The sequence below is a fragment of the Mirounga angustirostris genome, unplaced genomic scaffold (genome assembly GCF_029215605.1).
Source record: "Mirounga angustirostris isolate CCGP_5_RB_7025 unplaced genomic scaffold, mMirAng1.0.hap1 SCAF_8, whole genome shotgun sequence".
Classification (NCBI taxonomy): Eukaryota; Metazoa; Chordata; class Mammalia; order Carnivora; family Phocidae; genus Mirounga; species Mirounga angustirostris.
Window position 1 is genome coordinate 85601172 of NW_026991716.1, and position 23494 is coordinate 85624665.

The 23494-nt window shown below is 36.7% G+C and overlaps 1 protein-coding gene across 1 annotated transcript; it reads right to left on the reverse strand.

Moving 5' to 3' along the window:
* Positions 1-291: 291 nt before the first annotated feature.
* COQ3 (coenzyme Q3, methyltransferase) lies at positions 292-22257 on the reverse strand. The gene is made up of 7 exons (XM_045867264.3): positions 22099-22257; positions 16214-16331; positions 13870-14019; positions 12071-12170; positions 10981-11223; positions 2986-3145; positions 292-1073 (listed from the first exon to the last, which is right to left on the reverse strand). Exons 1-7 carry the CDS (start codon positions 22205-22207, stop codon positions 856-858), a joined length of 1098 nt encoding a protein of 365 aa, XP_045723220.2. The 5' UTR covers positions 22208-22257; the 3' UTR covers positions 292-855.
* Between the last annotated feature and the right edge of the window lie 1237 nt (positions 22258-23494).

Here is a 23494-nt window from a genome sequence, read left to right on the forward strand (position 1 = left end):
AGTTAAAAAGCTGACCTTCCACCTGGGTCACACACATTCAATCCATGTTTGTCACACTGGGTTAACAGCCTCTATGAATGTCTTTATATAGAGCATCTGGACTTTCAGAAAAAGCCAGGGACTCACATACTTCAAGAAGCATAAAAATACATTTCAAGTCAGTCCCTTCAATTATAAAAATGTTAGCCAAAGAAGAAAATTTCCATAACTGAATTTTTAATTGAGTTTTAAAAAGTCCTTTCTACTTAAAAAAAAAAGTCACAATAAAACATTTATGGAACTGTATAGAAGTATGTCCAACATCATCCAAACTTCTTGATTTTAATGTTTGAATCCAAACGCGGCATAGATTTAACAATCCATTTGCTTTCCAACATACTAAAATTTAAAGGAAAAAATACATTTTGTCTTCCCAAATATAAGTGGCATAAAACTATATTTGGTTTTCATAAGTCAGAAGCATAACTGCCTTTAGCTAAAACCTGATAAAGAACATAGATAATGCAGATTCCTTTAAATTAAAACACATTTTGGCATATACGTATGTGCATACATACTGGATGAATATATATAATCTGTAAAGTGAAGTCAAATATGCATACCCTATTTATAAAACAAAGGCTGAGGAATTTAAATGCCCAGATTACACAATACCTTGCCAAAACTTTTTATCCACAGAATAATCCCTTGAAAGTGGCTATTAGATGAAACAACCAAAACTTTTATCCAAGGTTTTAGCCCTTTTTGTTGACTTTCTTTTCTTCACTATCCACTCACAAATGACAAAGTGTATGTTTTTCACATATGTAAACATCAGACTTTCAAGCCATATTATACATAGTCCTTAGAAACAATTCACTTCTTCAGCTCTTCCTGCACACCTGGGTTGGTAGAGTCTTTATGTCTGAGCTCTTCTGTTTCCCCCTTGAAAACAAACTCAGGCACTGGGTCTTCCTGTTCTGTGGACTTCACAGCATGAGCTGCATAGTTCAGGCTGGTATTTTCACTCCAATGCCAGTAACCTGAAAAGGGGTTGTAGAGCATTCCTGCCACAGTTTGAACTGACAGACCGTCTGAAAAAAACAATCAGAAAGAGTGGATTTAATATGTAATTTTCCAAATGCCAAGATTCTAATGCGACTCTATATTAAAAAAGGATTCCTGGGACGCCTGGGTGGCTCAGTCGGTTAATCGTCTGCCTTCAGCTCAGGTCATGATCCTGGAGTCCCGGGATCGAGTCCCGCATCGGGCTCCCTGCTCAGCGGGGAGCCTGCTTCTCCCTCTGACCCTCCCCCCTCTCATGTGCTCTCTCTCGTTCTGTCTCAAATAAAAAAAAAAAAAAAGAAAAATCTTGTGTATTCCGGGGGCGCCTGGGTGGCTCAGTAGGTTAAGCGACTGCCTTCGGCTCAGGTCATGATCCTGGAGTCCCTGGATCGAGTCCCGCATGGAGCTCCTTGCTCAGCGGGAAGCCTGCTTCTCCCTCTGCCTCTCCCTGCCTGCCCCCCTGCTTCTGTGCTCTCTCTCTCTGACATAATAATAAATAAAATCTTAAACAAAAAATAAAATAAAAAAATAAAAATAAAAAAGGATTCCTGACTCAATAGGAAAAAATACTGTGTAACCAAGTACAGATCATGCTTTACTATATATAGCATAGAACAGAAACTCTAAAGCAGACTGCTTGGGTTCAAATCCCAGGCTGGCACTTATTAGATGGTGACCAACATCAAGTCACTTAACCTTTCTGAATCTCAATGTTCTCACATGTACAGAACATATAGTCCTAGAGTTGTTAGATGATATATGCATATAAAGTAGCACAATGTTCAGAATGGTAAGTATTTAATAAACATAAGCTTTTATTAGAAAATATCTGCCAACAAGTGAATGTTCCTATAAAGCATCTTACAATAATTTTTCCTACTCTGTTTTCAACAATGTTACTTGCGGAGTTACTGCAAGTACTTTGTCTGTTTCTTCTCTTGCTCTTTTTACTGGTCCAGATGCACCATTTTGATCATGTTCATCATCACTGTCAAATTTAGTTTTCTTGCCCTTAGAACTTCCTCCATTGCCTTGGATTGATACTATTCCAATATTCCAAATCAAGTTTACTGATACACTGTTACGTGAACAAAAAGCCTGACACATACATGAGTTAAGTACTCGGCAGGAATACCAAACACCAACTAAATGTTATTACTTGATAGGAATTCACCATATAAATCAAGAGCTCACAATGTATAAAGTAGGGCTAGGCACTGCAGGGAGAACAAAAAGGAGACAGTCTTGCCTCCACAGAGCTGACAGGCCAGATAGGGGCTTAAAAGAACCATAATATAAGGCATGCTATAAGTAGCATAAAATACATAAAAAGTGACAAGGAAGTTCAAGTGTACCTGAGTATGGAGGAATCAGAAAAAATAATATGTCGGGGCGCCTGGGTGGCTCAGTTGGTTAAGCGACTGCCTTCGGCTCAGGTCATGATCCTGGAGTCCCGGGATCAAGTCCCGCATCGGGCTCCCTGCTCAGCAGGAAGTCTGCTTCTCCCTCTGACCCTCCCCCCTCTCATGCTCTCTCTGTCTCATTCTCTCTCTCAAATAAATAAATAAAAATCTTTAAAAAAAAGAAAAAATAATATGTAAAATAAGCTGATATATGCAGGACCTCAATAGGACCAACTGAGGATGTGTAAGTAATAGATATTTGTACCTCATCCTTAAACAAATAAGGACTAAGCAGCCCAAAAGTATTCATTGATCATCTGTGATTTGCTTGGCCCTGGGTTAGGTGCCACAGGTGAGAGAGAATGGTATCTAATACCTAATCCTAACTTCAAGGAGTTTATGATCTAGTTGAGAGATGAAACCAACATCCAAAGAATAGTGGCCCATTTAATTAAGTGCCAGGATGTGTGATTAATATTTATAGATACATTAAAAGTTCAGTAAGGCTGTGAAAAATGTTAACATTCTTAATACTTACTTGATTCCAGAATGCTCTCTAGCTTTTCAGGTGAAACAAACTTCTCCCATGTGTGAGTACCTTTTGGTACAATACCTGTAATTTGCTCTGAAAAGACAATTCCCAAGGCATAAGACAGCTGTGTTTTGTTGATTGTAGTAATGAATAAAGAACCACCAGGCTAAAAAAAATATATAGACAGAAGTACCATTTTAGATGTCAGGAGTATCAGTTGGGTAAAGCTTGGCTTCCCCCACCCTCCTTCCTTCCAAATAATTTATGTGTAATTAGATACATGAATATAAATAAAGTATAATTTACCAAAATGGTATTTTTCTTTTGGGAAATCCATTATTAAAGGCAGTCTACTACAGATGTATTCACTGGGTTTATGCAATAGTGCTTACAACTCTTAAAATCATACTACTGTGACATATTATATACTTGCTTTTGCACATATCAGATACTTTATAATAAAAATACAGAAATGAGATGCAGCTACTCTTCCTTGTTACATGTCCACATTTACAGTCTGACGTGTGTCAACACTGGTTTCTCTTTGGGTGCGGAGTCTAACTTGTTTCGTGCAGCATACAGCGCCACATCTTGTGCAGGTGAGTAATGCCAGTAAGTGTTCTCTGACAAAGACATTAACGGTTGAGGCTTGAATGTTTTTTTATATTGTTTTGATTTCATTAGTATAAAGAATATGAAGAGATCAAGATAAGCACTTAGATGAATACAAACCATTTATGGGTCTAGTTAGTCTGCCATTTCTTTTTTTTCAGGATTTATTTATTTATTTGAGACAAAGCACACATGTACGAGGGCTAGCACAAGTAAGGGGAAGGGAGAGGGAGAGATTTTCCAGAGACTCCCCACTAAGTGCAGAGCCAGTCATGGAGCTCTATCTCATGACCCTGAGATCATGACCCAAGCCGAAACCAAGAGTCAGACACTCAACCAACTGAGCCACCCAGGCACCCCTAGTCTACCATTTTTTAGTGGCTGTATTTATGGTGTTTCCTAAATTTACTCCCACAAATGGCAAAGATTAATGTCACTTCCATCTTCTACATATTCTCATCAGACTAATGGGGATAAAATGCCAAAGATTCATTCTAATAATTACCTGTGTGTGTGTGTGTGTGTGTGTGCAGGGAGAGAGAGAATATATCTCCAAAACCAAAAAGAAAGATGAGATCCTGAAATACTGCAATGTGCCCTTAAATTAAAAACTGAAACATAAGGTATTATTTCATTACATACTGTAACTTTTCTAAAACTCTAGTATTCTAAAATATCTTATTAAGAATCACTTACATGTCAATTATATCTCAATAGAGCTGGGAAAAAAAATCACTTATGAATATCTAATCTATGTCCTACAAAATCTTACTCTAAGAAAACAGTGGTGAGCAATGGTTATTTTCTTAATAGGCTTTCCATTAATGCAAAAATTAGTTTTAAATTCCACAATGCCAGCATTCCTAATATGTGTGAAAGAACTTCCATTCATACATACTGACTGACACACAACACAAAGAGTAATAATTAAATTTTGCTTGGAAAATAGAAGCTAAGCCTGATAAAACTCATTTAAGAGGAAACACCAAGAAACTGTTACAGAATGAAGGAGACTAAGGAGACATGGCTACTAAATGCAATGTAGAATCCAGGGTTAGATCCTAAACAGAAAAATGACATTAGTGGAAACACTAATGAAATTTAACAAGGTCTGTAGTATAGTTAATAGTATAATGTCAATGTTAATTTCTCAGTTTTGAGAAATGTACAATGGATTACATACAGGGCTAGGACTATGGTGAGGCAAGTGAGATGCCTAAGGAACAAAACTGAAGGAAGCATTCACTTTCCAGAGTGTGCAAATGCAGGGTTGGCACCTAAGCCTGAGTGTCTCCTTCACCCTGCCCTGGCATTCCCCTGTGGATCTACCTGCCCTGGAAAGTGCCCCTCTAAATTAACCCCCGCCCTGCCACACCCAGCAGGCAGCCTTGGTGAGGATCAGCATTCCCCCAAAGCAATGACTGCCCCACCACACCTAGTGGCAGCCCCAGGCAGGACCAGGGCCTCTCCAAAGCAACTCCTTCCCTGCGGGAAGGATGGGCAGCCCCACACACCAGCATGTGGGCAGCAATTACAGCTGAGCCACTCTGACAGCATGGCTGGGAAGCCACCCTGTATACCAGTATACTCACAGAAGTCACAGCTGGTCACTGTGCATAGCTGGGCTGAGGCTCAGCCCTGCCTACCACTGCTTGCACAAAGTTACAGCCCAGTCACCACAGGTGGACACACAGAGCCCAGAATGTCTGGTTCTGGTGACTGGGAGGATGGCACTCTAGGGCCCCACATGATGCCTTCTAACACAAGGCCACTACTTTCAAGACCAGGGTACATAGCTGACATACCTAATACATGGAAACAAACACAGAATATGAGGAGATAGAGGAATATGTTTCAAATGAAAGAACAAGCTAAAACTTTAGCAAAAACAAACAAACAAATAAAAAAACTAAACAAAATGGAGATAAGCAATCTACCTGATAAGGAGCTCAAAGTAATGGTACTAAAGATGCTCACCAGATTTGAGAAGAGTGGATGAACTCAGAGTTCAAATCAAGAAAGAGATAGAAAACATAAAAAAGAACCCATCAGAGATGAAGAATACAATAACTGAAATGAAAAATACACAAGGAAATCAACAGCAGATTAGAAGATGCAGAAGAATAGGTCAGCAATCTGGAAGACAGGGTAGTAGAAAGCACCTAAGTTGAATAGCAAAAAAAAAGAAAGAAAGAAAGAAAAAGCAAGAAAGCAAGCAAGCAAGCAAGCAAGCAAGCAAGAAAGCAAGAAAGAAAGAAAGAAAGAAAGAAAGAAAGAAAGAAAGAAAGAAAGAAAGAAAGAAAGAAAGAAAGAAAAAAAGAAAGAAAAAGAAAAGAAAAGGAAAGAGAGAATAAAAAACTGAAGATAGGTTAAGGGACCTCTGGGACAACCTCAAGTCTACTAGCATTTGCATTAGATCTCAGAAGGAGAGGAAGGAGAGAAGGGCAGAAAATTTATTGGAAAAAATAATAGCTGAAAACTTCTCTAACCTAAGGAAGGAAGCAAACATCTGGGTTCAGGAGGCACAGGCGGCCCCAAACAAGATAAATCCAAGGAAATCCACACCAAGATACACAATAAAAAGTAAAAAATTAAGGATAGAAAATCTTAAAAGCATCAAAAGAAAAGCAAATAGTTACATGCAAGGGAAACCCCATAAGGCTATCAACTAATTTTCAACAGAAACTTTGCAGGCCAGATAGGAGTGGCATGATATATTCAAAGAGCTGAAAAGAATAAACCTACAACCAAGAATACTCTACCTGGAAAGGTTAACATTCAGAATTGAAGGACAGATAAAGAGTTTCCCAGACAAACAAAAATTAAAAGTTCATCATCACCAAACTAGCCCTACAAGAAATGTTAAGGGGACTTCTTTAAGCAGAAAAGAAAAGGCCATAACTGAAAGTAAGAAAATTATAAAAGGAAAAAAAAATTTCACTGGTAAAAGAAAACATACAGTAGAGGTAGAAGATCAAACATTTATAAAAGCTAGTATGAAAGTTAAAAGACGGGGCGCCTGGGTGGCTCAGTCGTTAAGTGTCTGCCTTCGGCTCAGGTCATGATCTCAGGGTCCTGGGATCGAGCCCCGCATCGGGCTCCCTGCTCAGCGGGAAGCCTGCTTCTCCCTCTCCCACACCCCCTGCTTGTGTTCCCTCTCTCGCTGTGTCTCTCTCTGTCAAATAAATAAATAAAAATCTTTTAAAAAAAAAAAAAAAGAAAGTTAAAAGACAAAAGTACTAAAATCAATTATATCCACAAAAATGAGTTAAGAGATACAAAAAATAAAAATATGTAAAATATGGTGTCAAATACATAAAAACGTAGAGGGGGTAGTAAAAATATAGTGCTTTTACAATGTGCTTGAACTTAAGTGACCATCAACTTAAAATAGAGGGCTATACAAGTAGGATATTATATGTGAACCTCATGGTAACCACAAACCAAAAACCTATAATAGACACACAAAAAATAAAGAGAAAGGAATCCAAGCATAACACTAAAGAAAGTCATCAATCACAAGGAAAGAGAGAAAGAGAAGAAGAAAAGAACAGAGAACTACAAAGACAACCAGAAAACAATTAACAAAATTCTATACCTATTAGTAATTACTTCAAATGTAAATGAACTAAATGTTCCAATCAAAAGACACAGAGTGACTGAATGGATTAAAAAAAAAACAAAAAACACAGCTATATATGCTGCCTATAAGAGACTGGCTTCAGACCTAAAGATGCATACAGGCTGAAAGTGAAGGGGTAGAAAAAGATAGTCCATGCAAATGGAAACAAAGAAAAAAAAGCTTTAAATAAAAGACTTCAGAACAGCCTATAACAAGAGACAAAGAAGGATATTAATAATGATAAAGGAATCAACCCAACAAGAAAATATAACAATTGTAAATTTACATGCAATGAACATGAAAGCACCTAAACACATAAAGCAAATATTAACAAACATAAATGGAGAAATTGCCAGTAATACAATAATAGTAGGGGACTTTAACACCCATCCCACTTATCTATCTATCAATAGATAGATCATCCAGACAGAAAATCAATAAGGAAACAGTTGCTTTGATTGACACATTAGACCAAATAGACTTAACAGGGAGATACAGAACATTTATATAAAAACAGCAGAATACACATTCTTTTCAAGTGCACATGGAACATTCTTCAGGATGGATCTCGTTATGCCCACAAAACAAGAATCAATAATTTTTTTTAAGATTCTATTTATTCATTTGAGAGAGAGAGCGTGCGCACGAGTGCACAAGCAGGGCAGAGGAAGGGGCAGAGGGCAGGGGAGAAGTAGACTCCCTGCTGAGCAGGGAGCCCCACACGGGGCTTGATCACAGGACCCCGGGATCACGACCTTAGCCGAAGGCAGACACTTAACCAACTAAGCCCCCCAGGTGCCCCAAGAACCAATAAATTTAAGAATATTGAAATCATACCAAACATCTTTTCTGACCACAACAGAATGAAACTAAAAATCAATTACAAGAAAAAAAAAAACTGGAAAAAATACAAACACATGGAGGCTAAACAACATGCAGCTAAACAACCAATGGGTCAACAAAGAAATCAGAGCAAATTAAAAAATACCTGGAGACATATGAAAATGGAAACACAATGGTTCAAAATCTTTGGGATGCAGCAAAAGCAGTTCTAAGAGATAAGTTTATGACAGTGGCTTACTTCAAAGAAACAAAAAAAATTTCCAATAAGACAACCTAACTGTATACCTGAAGGAAACAGGAAAAGAATAAACAAAGCCCAAAGTTAGTAGAAGGAAGAAAATAATAAAGATCAGACCAGAAATAAATTGAGACTAAAAAACAATAGAAAAGATCAATGAAACTTACAGCTGGTTCTTTGAAAAGACAAACAAAATTGATAAACCTTTACCCAGACTCATCAAGAAAAAAGAGAGGGCCCAAATAAATGAAAGAGGAAAAGTTATAACCAGCACTACAGAAATGCAAAGGATTGTAAGAGACCACTATGAAAAATTAAATGCCAACAAATTGGACAACCTAGTAGAAATGGATAAATACCCCAAAACACACAATCTTCTAAGATCGAATCAGGAATAGAAAATCTGAACGTTACCAATTACTAGTAACAATTGAATCAGTAATCAAAAAACTCCCAACAAACGAAAGTCCTGGATCAGATGGCTTCAAAGGGAATTCTACCAAATATTTAAAAAGTTAAAACCTATCCTGTTCAACCTATTCTAAAAGTAGAAGAGTAATAAATGCTTCCAAATTCCTTGACAAAGGGCAGCATTACCTTGATACCAAAACCAGACAAAAACACTGCAAGAGAAGAAAATTACAGACCAATATCCCAATAACTAAATTCAACAATACTTTAAAAGGATCATTCACCAGGATCAAGTGGCATTTATTTCAGGGATGCAAGAAAAGTTCAGTATCTGCAAATGAACAAACGTGATACAAGACATTAATGAAATGAAGGATGAAAATCATATGACCATCTCAATAGATGCAGGAAAAGCATTTGACAAAATTCAACATCTGTTCATGATAAAAACTCTCAACAAAGTGGGTATAGAGGGAGCATACCTCAACAGGATAAAGGCCATATATGAAAACCCACACAGCTAACATCATACTCAATGGTGAAAAGCTGAAAGCTTTTCCTCTAAGATCAGGAACAAAATAAAGTCAGTAAAGGTGCAGGATACAAAATTAATATCCAGAAATCTGTTGCATTTCTATATACTAATAATGAACTAGCAGAAAGAGAAATTAAGAAAACTGCCATTTACAATCATAACAAGAAGAATTAAATACCTAGGAATAAAATTAACCAAGGAGGTGAAAGACCTAAACTCTGAAAACTACAAGACACTGATGAAAGAAATCGAAGACGACACAAATAAATGAAAAGATACACCTTGCTTATGGATGGGAAGAATATTGTTAAAATGTCTACACTACCCAAAGCAACCTACAGAGTCAATGCAATCTCTATCAAATTGCAATAGTATTTGTTACAGAACTAGAAGAAATAATTCTAAAATTTGTATGGAACCCCAAAAGACCCCAAATATTGAAAAAGAACCAATTTGGAAGTATCACAATCCAAGATTTCAAACTGTACTACAAACTATAGTAATTAAAACAGTATGTACTGGCACAAAAACAGATCAATAGAACAGAATGGAGAACCCAAAAATAAACCCACACTTACATGGTCAATTAATCTACAACAAAGGAGGCAAGAATATACAATGGAAAATGGTGTTGGGAAAACTAGACAGCTACATGTAAAAGAATGAAACTGGACCACTTTTTTACACCATACATAAAAATAAACTCAAAAGGGATTAAAGACCTAAATCTAAGACCTGAAACCATAAAAATCCTAAAAGAAAACATAGGCAGCAATCCCTTGGGCATCAACCTTAGCAGTATTTCTCTGGATCTGTTTCCTCAGACAAGAGAAATGAAAGCAAAAATAAACAACTGTGACTACATCAAACCAAAAACCTTTTGCACAGCAAAGGAAACCATCAACAAAACCAAAAGACAACATGCTAAATGGGAAAAAAATCTGTAAGGAGTTAATCTGCAAAATATATATGAAGAACTCCTACAACTCACCAATACCAAAAACAACAACAATGACAACCTGATTAAAAAATGGACAGAGGACCTGGTAGACATTTTCCGAAGAAAACATACAGATGACCACCAGACACATGAAAAAATGCTCATCATCAGAGAAATGTAAATCAAAACTATAATGAGACCATTAACACCATAAACCATAAAACACCAAAAAACAAAAAGGCCAAGTGACCTCTGACCTCTCTCAAATTCTGATCTCCTTTGGTCCAAGTTGGTCACAACAGTACCTGCTTAACTTCCTCATCTGGTTGTAGGGAAAATCAGTGAGATCATATATATGAAATATTTCTTTATAAGCTGAAAACTGTTATATATATCACATACAAAGTTACTTAAAAAATGCTACCTAAGTCAGTTTATACAAATCAATAATGGTTTTTATTGTTTTTTAAGTATCAATCCAAATCAATTTCTTAGTGATTGCCACTCAATATCTATTAGGTATTTAATCCAGAGTATACCAAAGAGAAAAAAACCAATTTGAATCTATTGTTTGTAATTTGTGTTCAGCACCAACACTTTTCAAGATTCTTGGATATCAAGATACTGTATCTGAAAAACCCTAGTACTGAGTGCAAGCTGAGCAGCAGAAATAATCCCCAGCAGAGATGCTATCCCCTAATCCTAGCTTCCTGGTTTCAAGTATTATGAAACACTTATTGCTATGGATACCTACACACACTCAAAAGAAAAAACAGACAAGTAAACCGGTTAGGTCTTACTTTTAACGCTTGACAGCAGCACTGTATAAATGTTTCTAGATCAATCACATGTTCTACAACTTCAGAAGCTACAACAGCATCAAATGCTTCTGCCGTCTCTTCCACAATCTCTTCCAGGGAACATGCTCTGTACTCTATCCTCTTATCTAGGACTGGATCAAATGATTTATGGTGCTGTGCTGTCTTAATGTTCTCAGCCACAGGATCGATTCCAATAACCGAAGCTCCGAGCCGCCCTAGAGGCTAATAGGATAAAAAAACTGTTATCCTCAAGAAGAAAACAGAATACATGTTAGCCATAAAGAGCTTATCAAAAAGGAAACAAGATTACTCATGAGAGGATAATTATTGGAGATCATTTATGGGTACATGGAAGTTCATTATATCATTTTCTCTAGTTTGTACACATTTGACAATTACCATAATAAAAAGCTTAAGAGGGAACAATAATCATAACAATAAAAAACTTATGAAGAACTGTTTGAGAGGGGAGTTCTGTATTTTATAGGTACATTTACACACACATAATAGAGTATTAACATATTTAAAGTGCACGAAAGTTATTGTGTTGATAGAAGACTACAAAATAGAGCTGCAGGGCATAAATATACTACAAGTTGAGGCAAATATTTTTTACAGAAGGTGAATGAGTATTCTTCCAAGCACTCTAAAGCACCTAAGAAGGGGAGGGCACCCTGAGCAGGCAGTACTCTGTTAGGTTTTGATATTGAAGCAAGTGCAAAAGAATGGCTTATCATTGCAATTTAAACCAGTGGAAATTGCCCAATCTCTTAGAAGAGACAACAAAATTTTCAGAGCTATTTGGAAGGCCAGTGTCCAATTTTGTGCAAAACAAACAAAAAAACAAAAAACACCGCAAAAATCCTCTCTATAATTTTCTGAAATTTTTATATATTTTTTAAGAAAGTGAAAAGCATATATTAGTTTTGTGATGGTAAAAATATTAAGAATATTATTCATTTTTTTAAATAAACAATACTACTTGTTAAAAGGATAAATGAATCACAGGCCTACTTTTTCTCAATTTTTTTCCCAGTTAAAAATGGCAGGAAATTTGTAAACCACTTACTTCAGTTAATAATCCACCACCACAGCCAACATCAAGAATCTTGATCCCAGACAAAGGTTTTCCTGGCTGGTGCTGAGCAACTGTTTTTAAAAGATTGTCTCTTTTTTTAAAAATCCAAAACATAGAAAAAAACAAATTGTTAATTTTGTCAGTAAAATCTTAAACGTGTACAATTTTCAAGGATATATTAAACTCTTATTTTAAATGGATTATTGATATTTGGGGGTAAACAGACCTTTTATTTTCAGCATTAAAGACTTTTTTTAATAATCAAAAGCAGGAAGGAGGTTTCAAGTAAAGCTCTTGAAATAAACTAGTAATAATTTTGCGTTAACTATTACTTCACTAATAATCTAAAGAAAAACTTTAAAAACAATCTAGTTTAGATTCACCTAATTTTATTTGCTTGAGATAGCATGTCAAAGGAGGAATCTATTAGCTACATTGTCAGTACTTGCTAGACCCATTTCAAGTCAGCAACAAATAGGTTATTTTACAGGGCTTAGAAGCAGCATACTGGAGATCTATATTTTTGTTTTGTTTTGTTTTGTTTTTGTTTTTGTTTTTTAAAGATTTTATTTATTTATTTGAGAGAGAGAGAATGAGAGAGAACACATGAGAGGGGATAGGGTCGGAGGGCAAAGCAGACTCCCCGCCGAGCAGGGAGCCCGATGCGGGACTCGATCCCGGGACTCCAGGATCATGACCTGAGCCGAAGGCAGTTGCTTAACCAACTGAGCCACCCAGGCGCCCTGGAGATCTATATTTTGAGATTTTGCCTAGGTTCCCTTCTAAATGGATTCTCTTGATCTTCTAAGTTAGTGGTGTTTTCATGATCATGTAAATAGGCATCCAAATCAAGTTAACTTAATTCTAAGATAATCATAGTAACACTTTACCACATAAACAAACACAAGTACACACATATACACCCAGATATATAGACCTAACAGTATTGTAAACTATACTTTTAAATTGGACTATATATGAATTTGAATTATATTTATATTAAAATAAATGTTATATTGGGGCACTTGGGTGGCTCAGTCAGTTAAGCATCTGCCTCAGCTCAGGTCATGATCCCAGGGTCCTAGAATTGAGCCCTGCATCAGGGAGCCTGCTTCTCCCTCTTCCCCTCCCCCTTGCTCATGCTCAATCTCTCTCTCAAATAAATAAATAAAATCTTAAAAAATAAATAAATAAAATGTTATATATAATAAGGGTACCTTAGGATATCTTTTTTTTTTTTTTTTAAGTAGGCTCCACGCCCAATGTGGGGCTTGAACTTATGACCCTGAGATTAAGAGCTAGATGCTCTGGTGACTGAACCATCCAGGTGCCCCTTTATCAAGACTGCCTAAAGGTCAAAGTCAGTATAAAATGACCTCGATGCCATAGTATCCTAGTTCCTTCTCATAAAGATTTAATTCTAATTAACCCAAAATTGTCCAAAAATGCTTCAAGTTAGTTAATAAAAGCAGCCTAGATTTTGGGTAATGTTATTTAAAAATTGCTGGCTCAAACAATGGACATTGAAAAGGATCTAATTTCTTTTTTTTTTTTTTTTTACGGACACTTCACACCCAATGTGGGGCTTGAACTCATGACCCTGAGATTAAGAGTCACATGCTCTACCGACTGAGCCAGCCAGCTGCCCCAGAATCTCTCTAATTTCTAAAGCAAACTTAAAATGTAGCATTTTGAACTTAGGTATAAACCAAGAGAAAAATAAACTTAAAAGAAGATAAATTATTGAAAAGAGTTGCATTTTAAAAGACTTAGAGTTTCTGGAATGTTACCTAATAAATGGCACCCTCAGGTCATTCATCGAATGAAGAAGTGCATATACTCCTTGTTCATCCCACCACCTGTGAGCCAGGGCCAGGAATGTTTTTATCTCACTGCTGTCTACAGTGCTTTGAGAACTGTACAGTCTTGTCCAAGGGTATCTACAAGGTCAAAATGAAGAGCCAGGCAAACACAGACATTTAAAAAAATATAACGTAGGATCTATTCATGCAGAAAGATATCCTAGTTTACAATTTCTTAGATTCTAAATACATGTATGGCTCATTTTTGATGCTTTAAAACCAGGTTTTCTCATAATCACACTGCAAATATATATATTCATAGATGGAAGAGAGTTGATTTGTTTTCAAAGTAAATTACAACAGAAATGGAAAGTTACAAGACTTGGTCTTCTGGGTCATATCTAATAGTAATGATGATAATAACATAATAATAGGAATAGTAGTAGTAGAGGTAGAAATAGTAATAGTAACCATTTATTGTGCACTTACTAAATGTGGGTACTATTTAAGAACTATATATACGACATATGTCATCTTATTTAATTATTCTGGCAACTCTGTAAGGTAGGTCATATCATAATCCCTATTACACAGGTAAGAAAAGTGAGGCTTAGAGAGATTAAGTAAATGGTACAGCCAGGATTTGAACCCAAGTGCCCCATCTTCTCTTCATTTCTACTACTATCATCCTAGTCTAAGCTACCATCATCTCTTGGTTGAACTATTTATTGCCCTAGCCTTCTAATTAGTCCGCCTGCTTCCTACCGCATCTCCCTTCAATCTGTTCCCTACAATGCATCCAGAGTGTTCCAAAATATAAATATGATTGTGCCATTTTCCCACTTAAATACTTCCATGGTTTCCCAGTGATATTAGGAAAACAACTCAAAATCCTTAGAATGGCCTACAATGCTCTGAATTATTTGGTCCCCAATTTCTTCCTTTCCCAAATGCACTCTCTACTACTCTCCTCAGCCTCCCCATTCCAGGCCCACGGGCCTTCCTTCATTTCCTTGCACTGACCCCACATGCCCCTTTCTCAGATACTGTGTACAGGTTGTTCCCTCTACCTGGACCATTCTTCTCACATTCCCTTGCCTCCTCTGCATACCTAATTAATTCCTTCAGATCTTAGTTTAAATGGAATGCCATCTAAGAAGTCTTTCCTGACTCTCAAATCTGGGTTATATTCCCCTATTTTAACTCCCATATAACTTTGTATTTCTTCAGGGAGCTATGTGACAATTTGATCATGTCTCCCCACTAAACATCATGAAGGCAAGGTATGGACTGTCTCATTTACCATTTTATTCCTAGTGACTAGCACAGTTCCTAGAACACAGTTGGGACTTGGGAAACATATGTCAAATAAATAGTCTAATAAAGAAGGCCCAGAAAAGTATATAATTCACCTAATTTTTTTTTAAAAATCAAATGGGATCAAACAGGGACCAAACAAATCAGACACTATACCAAATTCCATGTCAAAGTATATGATAGGAAAATCCTCCAGAAGTTCTTGGATAAAAAAGAATAAGGTTGTTACATTAGAATAGGTAATACTATTCAAATTTTTACTGTGTTTTTCTTAGCTACATAGAGTACATTCTACATTGATGACTTATTATCCTTTTAAGAGTTAAATATCATGCTTCTTTAATATTACCTTATGAATATTACCATCTTTTTCTGTGCTTCATACAAAGCCTCAATAATCAATGACTAACATACAACAGGTAACAGTAGGTGGTTGCTCAGTTGACTACCAATGATTTCACATACACCTAATTTTAAAGGAGCTAGCTTATTTACAAGAAGTAGAGCATGCACTTGGAAAACAGAGTTCATACCTTAACTCTATGCAGTATTTTTCACAAGGTTAGAAATTGGTTTATAAAATACAACTACAGAAAGATATTACTTTGATTCAATCTTACCACCTAGAATTGTATAGCTATCTACCTTACCATATTTATGTTGTACCCAAATCATTTATGATTTTAAGCACTGTATTAGTTGTGTTTTGTCACAAGTGAGGAAGTAAAAAGTATTTCTCCAGGTAATACAGTCCTACCTTAAAAATAAAAGCTACCTTTGAATATAGATGAAGGGTATGCACTACATGTATACTGTATTACAACTTTTCTGTAGGTTTGAAACTTTCCGGATGTAAAAGTTGTTAGAAGAAAAAGAATATTTAGATAAATAAAAGATACCTTAATCAAACCACATAAGCTATTTCATACTAGCAGTGTTTATTAAACATAATCAATACCAAACTACTACTGTACATAATTATGTAAATATTTGCCACAGTAATGAATAAACTTACCTGTAAATTTTCATTCTATTCAAGCAGGCAAAAGTCATTCTGTAGGATTTGAACCACATGATTTTGTAGTCACTGAAAACCCATGGTTTACTTTGTGGAGTCCAACTGAACTGATTCTCTGAATAAATTGAAAACAAAATTATTAAGTAATCTCCATGCCCAACGTGGGGCTCAAATTCACGACCCCAAGATCAAAAGTCACATGCTCTAACCAACTGAGCCAGCCAGGCGCCTCTGAAAATAAAAATTAAATGTCTAGAGAAAGCTCTGCACACTATAAATCCCTAATATGCATGTAATTGAAGAAACTATTTTACATGGCAATCTCTTATTACAATTGATAAACAAAAGGGTTTTCCCCTTACTTCTGGATTTTATTCTAAAACATAAAATAAAGATCTAGGGGCGCCTGGGTGGCTCAGTCATTAAGCGTCTGCCTTTGGCTCAGGTCATGATCCTGGGGTCCTGGGATTGAGCCCCGCATCAGGTTCCCTGCTCAGTGGGAAGCCTGCTTCTCCCTCTCCTGCTCCCCCTGCTTGTGTTCTCTCTCTTGCTGTGTCTCTCTCTGTCAAATAAATAAATAAAATCTTTAAAAAATAAAAATAAAATAAAGATCTTGCATTCTGCCATTTAACTCTAATCAGAAATTTCTGAAATTTTAATTGGCAAAAATAAGTAACGTATATGTAAAAGTTTTTCACACCATTAGTTTCTGCACCAATATTATGCCGCATAATTATAAAAAATGATATTTAAAATAAAACTATGTGCCCTTTTAAACTAAGATAATATTAATTCTGAGATTACTTTGTCAAAACTAGTTCAAATTCTGTCACATGTTAGCTACATGAAATGGATTTATACATAGGCTCAAAACCCTTTCCAAAAGAAAAATCTGTATGTATATGTGTGTGTATACATATCATCCAGAATCACTCATCCAGTCTATATGGTCAAACTTACATAGAGACTTGCTTTATGAACTAGTTACTCTACTGCAGAACATTCAATTGTTCAATAAATATTTAGACAAAGTAGACCTAGAGCAAAGAAAATTACTAGGGACATTGTAAAGTTCACCCAACTGATTTTTTGACACTGGTGAAAAGCAGTTCAGTGAAGGAGAAATAGTCTTTTCAATAAATGGTGTTGAAACAATTGGATACCATAGACCAAAAAAGAAAACTTAAACCTAAATCTCAAACCTTATATAAAAATAAACTTAGAATAGATCATTGATCTAAATGCAAAACCATTAATACTTTTAGAAGAAACTATCACAGATCTTCATGATTTAGGGTTAGGCACAGAGTTCTTCTTACATCTGACACCAAAAGCATAATCCAAAATAGAAAATATTGATTAAATTGGACTTAGAATTGAAAACTTTTGCCCTGCAAAAGACCCTGTTAAGAAAAAGAAAAGACAAATCACAGACAGGGAGGAAATATTTACAAAACACATACCCCACAAAGGACTTATATCTGGAGTATATGAGGATATTCTTTAAACTCAACAGTAAAACCCAACTCCCATAAAACAAACAACAACAAACCAAGCAACCCAATTATACAATGGGTCTGGTTATAATAAAATGGGTATAGAAAGACATGAACAGACAATTCATCAAAGAGGATATACACATGAAGAGATGTGAAATATCAACAACCATTAGGGGAATGCAAATGAAAGCCTCTACATACCTATCAAGTTGGCTAAAATATAATCATCCTGGTACAACCAAGGGTGCACTGGGATATGAAAGCAACTAGATCTCCTATACATTGCTAGTGGAAATGTAAAGTGATACAGACACTATGGGAAGTGGTTTAGCAGTTTCTATAAAAGTTAAACATACACATCATACAAAACAATTGCATTCTTGGACACTTATCCTGGAGAAGTGAAAACTTACGTCCACAAAAAACCTGTACATAAATGTCAATAGTAGCTTTATTCGTAATAGCCCAAAACCAGAAATACCAAAATATCCCCAAATAGGTGAATGGCTTAAACAAACTGTGAAATATACTAATCAGAAATCAAAAGGAATGACCTTTGATACAAGAACTTGGATAGATTTCAAGGGTATTTATGCTGGGGGGGACAATTTTGAGAGGTACATACTGTACGATTCCATTTATATAACATTCTTGCAATGGTAAAATTATAGTAACGGAGAACAAATCAATGATTACCAAGGGTTAAGGTCAGGGTAGGGTCTGACTACAGAGGAGTAGTACCAGGAAATTTCTTTGTGATTATGAACAGTTCCACATCCTGATTGTAGTAGTTATTACACAAATCTATATATGTGGTAACACGCATGTGCATGCACACACACACACAATACACACACACACACACAAATGAGTGCATGGAAAGGTGGTAAAATCCAAATAAGGTCTGAGGTTTAGTAATAGTATCATACTAATGTCAATTTTCTGACTTTTACAATGTATTATGGTTAGGTAAGATATCACTGAAGAATAGGATGAAAGGCACATGGAAATTTCTGTACTGTTTTTGCAACTTCTCATAAGTCTTAAATTATTTCAAAATAAAAAATTAATTTTTAAAAATTAAAAAACACAAAAGGTTATACTACAAAGTACCCCTCCTACCTTGCTTTTTCTACCTATCAAGGTATTGTAGAGATTTCTGCATAACCAAGCATAAAGAACTTCCTTTCTTTCTTTTTAGAGCTGCATAGTAATTCATTATATGGCTCTCTCATAGTTTATTTAAGCAGTCTCCTATTAATGGACATTTATTTAGGTTATTCACAAGTTTTTGCTATTCCAAAAACATAAGATTGAATTCCATAGGTAATTTCATATATTTTAGAGAGTACTTGTAGGTGAAATCCCAAGAATTACTGTTAAATGGCATGTGCATTTATAAATTTGTAATTGCCACTCATAGATGTTGAACCAGTTCCCAACCCCATGGGTAAAACCAGTTTCTAGTGTTGGCTTACCCACACCAATAATACATTGATAGTCACTCATGCAATGTATTATCAAAATTTTTTATCTTTGATAACCCAATAGGTGAACATGGTATCTCAGTGTTATCTGAGTTTATCATAAATGAGGCTAAGTATCCTTTCTTAACTTAATGGTGCTATGGTCTGAATGTCTGTGTCCTCCCCAAATTTATTCGTTGAAATCCTAACCCCTAAAGTGATGATATTAGAAGGTAGGGCCTTTGGGAGGTGATGAGGTCATGAGGGCAGAGCCCTCATGATTGGTTTAGTGTCTTTATAAAAGAACCCAGAGAGCAAGTTTGCTTCTTCTACCACGTGAGGATACAGCAAGAAGGCTCCATCGATAAACCAGGAAATGGGCTTTTACCAGACACCGAATCTTGGACTTCCCAGTCTCCAGAACTATGAGAAATAAATTTCTGTTGTTTATAAACCACCAGTCTGTGGTATTTTGTTATAGTCTTCAAATGGACTAAGACAAATGGTCATTTATATTTCATGACTTGTCTTTTCACAGTCTGAATATTTTTCTCTTAAGCTTTTTGTTTTTTAAATTTTGTTTTGTTTTTTAGTAGGATCTTCACAGTCTGGCCCAAGGCCATTTCAACATTATCACACATACAAAAAAACAGTTTGTGCTTCTAGGCCTTTGCTCATGTTACTCTCTCTTCCACCATTTCTATCTATACTACCTCTAAGACCTAGTTCAAATACTACCTTCTTTATGACTTTAGGCAGATAAATGAAATGTTATTATAGAGAATTATGTAAACTGTGATACATAGATAAAAATATATGTTGTTACTATTATGAAACTGCACATCAGAGATTTTAACACAGTCCCTGCTCTGTACTCAGTGATGACCCCTACCTTCCCTTCTCCTCCCCTATTTCTGTAAAATTAGCCTCTCAGTTATCAGTATTGCCAGAATTCTCAAGAGCTTTAACAACCACCACACCACAACTGACAGAAACGGAGTTTGTATTAATAAATAGAATGTTGCCGATTCCTTCTCTACTTTGAATGTGTGATCATTTTGGTATTTGAGATTTTTAAGAAATGGAGGAAAACTTCATTTAATTCATTCAAAACATCATTTATTCAGAGCCTATAATGTGCCATGCCGACAGTGAACAAAACCTCTACTCTGCCAATACCTTAGTTCCAGCAATCATCATTTATTGTCTGGATTACTCTTAAGGTCTCCCTGAGCCTAGTCTTGCCTGCCACCATCCCACTTTCTACACAGTTGCCAAGTGTTCTTTCTTAAATAGAAGTCTGATTATATTTATTGCTCATTCAGTAATTTCCCACTGTCCTCAAGGTAAAGTCAATCTCAGGAGGTATACGTACCCTTTCATAGACTTGTCATGGCCTAAAAAGTCTCTCTCATCCCTTGCCAGTCTCTGCCCTCACCTCCAGCCTTCCTTTTCAAGGAACACTTTGCACTTTCCCAGAAATCTCACAGATACTCAAGTTAGTCCTTTGGCCACTCCAACAACTTCCAAAATTGCCCAACTCCCTCAAGACAGCTTCCTAAATACCTTGTTCAAAAACTTTCCCTGATCCCAGATATGTATTAGATGCTCCTTCTATACTCAGTCCCCAAATCTGAAAATATTTATATTTTTTTCTAAATTTCTGATTATAAAAGACATGTTTGCTGAAAAAATAAATTCTGAAAATATATAATGATAAAATGATGGATAACCACCTCCACCGCATATAATCACTGCTAAAATTTCGATGTATCTCTATTCTCTCCATATAGCTCCATTTATATATCTAAGATCATAATACTGATTTGTAACTTTCTTAACGCTATATCCGAATCATTTTTCCATGTAGACACACATTGATTTAAATCATTTTTATTGGCTGCACTATTTTTCATTGTATTAGAGCACCAACTTACCAACTCTATTCATGGGCCTATAAATTCCCCATTTGACCCATTAGATCCTAATTTCAGTTCTAACATTTTTTGAAGAGACCTCTGAGGTATCGTTCATTTAAAAATTCCCAGTGCCTGCCACGCCTGGGTGGCTCAGCTGGTTGGGTGTCCAACTCTTGGTTTAGACTCCGGTCATGATCTCCAGATCTAGGGATCACGCTCTACCCATCACGGACTCAGAGGGGAGTCCGCTTGAGTTTCTCTCTCCCTCTGCGCCCCCGCCCTTAGAGGCTGGCTCTTATTCTCTAAAAATAAATAAATCTTAAAAGCAAACAAACTCCCAGTGCCTGGCACAGAGTATTTGTTAAATGAGTTTCATATAAAGGGTAAACTTAACTTTCTGGTTACTATTGAAAGTTAAATAATCAAACTGTCTTCTACAAGCATCAGGTTCAGTGCGTTATTTTCTTGATCTTATTTGCCAATAGGGTTTGTTGAATTAACCAGAAAAAAAGCAGTATGGCTGCCTTAAATTCTTTCTGAAAAAAGGCAAGATACGTGCAAACAAAACACAAATACAACGCTATCAAGAACTATGAGACAGCAGCTGGTGTCTTTTCTCGCTGCTGCAAAGGAAGAAAGCACATGACCTTGAGACTCCAGCAGGCATGGAGTGGTCGCCGGCTCCCGAGCCAAGGGCTCAACCAAAAAAGGGCACAGGTCGCTGGATACATGGCGGCGGCCGGGAGGCTGTGCCCTCCTCGGCCAGGACCAGTAGTCCTGTTATTCTTCCCAGTCTCCGGGAAGGGGAAGGCGAGAGCCCAGGCCGGGGGTTCAGCCGACAGCGAGGGACCGGACCGAAAGTAGTCAAGTCTTGCGCTGACCCTGCGCGGAGCTCAGCGACAGCCCGCCGCCCTCTCCCGCGCCTGCGCAGAACAGCGGCCCGCACGGTGGGTTTGTGAGGGACCTTCACCATGCCGACCCGGTTAAGCGACACTCACCTGCCGACCTGGTTAAGCGAGCACCCTCAGCCTGTGTACCCCAACAACTAGATCTAAGCACTCCTAAAAACCGATTCCCGGAGGAGCTCAGCTTGCGGCCTCGCCACATCTTGAACGGATCCACCTCCTTTCCGGTCCCTCCCGCAAAAGATCCCCAACAGAAAGGTTCCGAGATCCACTCTCGCACTGTCTGGAACGAGTCTAACCATGGTTGCATTAATGGGTGTTACATACGTGGGACTATAATTACTCTTCACGCTCAACTTCCGTCAAATTGCGCATGCAACTATGTTATCATAAGAGAACTTCAAAAGTCTCTATTATGCCTATTTTTATATGACCACCTCAAACCTCACGGCCAAAGTAGTCATGGATCCTGCTACTTCGTACTATGTAAACTAGCTTTTGTTCTTGTGTAGCTCTAATTATTTCATATTTAACACAGGTGTCCCAAAGACATTTATACTCCTTTAAGCCACTGACCCTTAGAATCCCAAATGCATGGAAGCACTTCTTTTCTAAAGGTAGGATTTTTTTCCCCTTTCAAGGCACTCAAATGGCAGAGAGCTAAAAGTCTAAACTGAAAATTTAGTTTCTCCAAGTGACCTGGTAATATTCCCGATAGGGCATACATCATGTAGTAGGACTCAAGCTAGGCAAACCTCAATGAAAACTAAAACGGTGATCAGTTAATACCTAAATGTACAGAAGCCTTTCCTTGAGTAAGAGCAATGATGTATTTCCAAGATTAAAGGCAAAAAACCATTGTACATTTTCAACAGGCAGGGTCAAATTGGTAAAAGGTTCTTTGAATTAGTTAAATTTAATGCTCAGTAACTGTATTTCGCTTATGGCTTCTTAGTAAAATATTGACCTCCTCCTAAGTGGCTGAAGATTTTTTTATATCCTCTTCAGAATTCCTCTCTCAGGACACATGACCATCTCTTCAAATGAAGGCACAAAGCTCTGGCACAAAAGAACATTTAGCATGTGTTATATTTGTTGGAATGACAAATCCAAGGAAAAAGAGTGCAAGTATGATTAAATAAAGTTTTAAAAGCGTTATTTAAATGTACCTTCTTTGAATGTACCCCTTCAGAGTCTTCCCATTACCTTTTCAATTCAACAAAAGCAATCAGTGATTTGCCATAATACTGACACGAAACAAAAGCCTCTCTAATATCCACTAGTTTGGCCCAGATAAGCAAAACTAGCTCATTATAGTCTTCTCTACAAACATCAACAAAGGCTCTTCCAATGATGCTTAAACCCAGAGTTGTGTTGGTAAGACTAGCAGTTGTAATGTGGTATATGGCCATTGTTGGGAGAAGACCATTGCTATGTTCTCACCCATGTGTTGTAAATCAGCGTCTACAATTTATTTTACTATAAAACT

Bases quoted from the DNA above. Each gene is read 5' to 3' on its own strand.
- COQ3 (XM_045867264.3), bottom strand. From the start codon at position 22,207: ATGTGGCGAGGCCGCAAGCTGAGCTCCTCCGGGAATCGGTTTTTAGGA. The intron at 12,171-13,869 runs GTAACATTCCAG...TTTTAAAAAAAG, and splicing joins CTGAGGGTGCCATTTATTAG to AGACAATCTTTTAAAAACAG. The intron at 3,146-10,980 runs GTAAGACCTAAC...TATTTTTTTTAG, and splicing joins GCTGCTGTCAAGCGTTAAAA to CCTGGTGGTTCTTTATTCAT.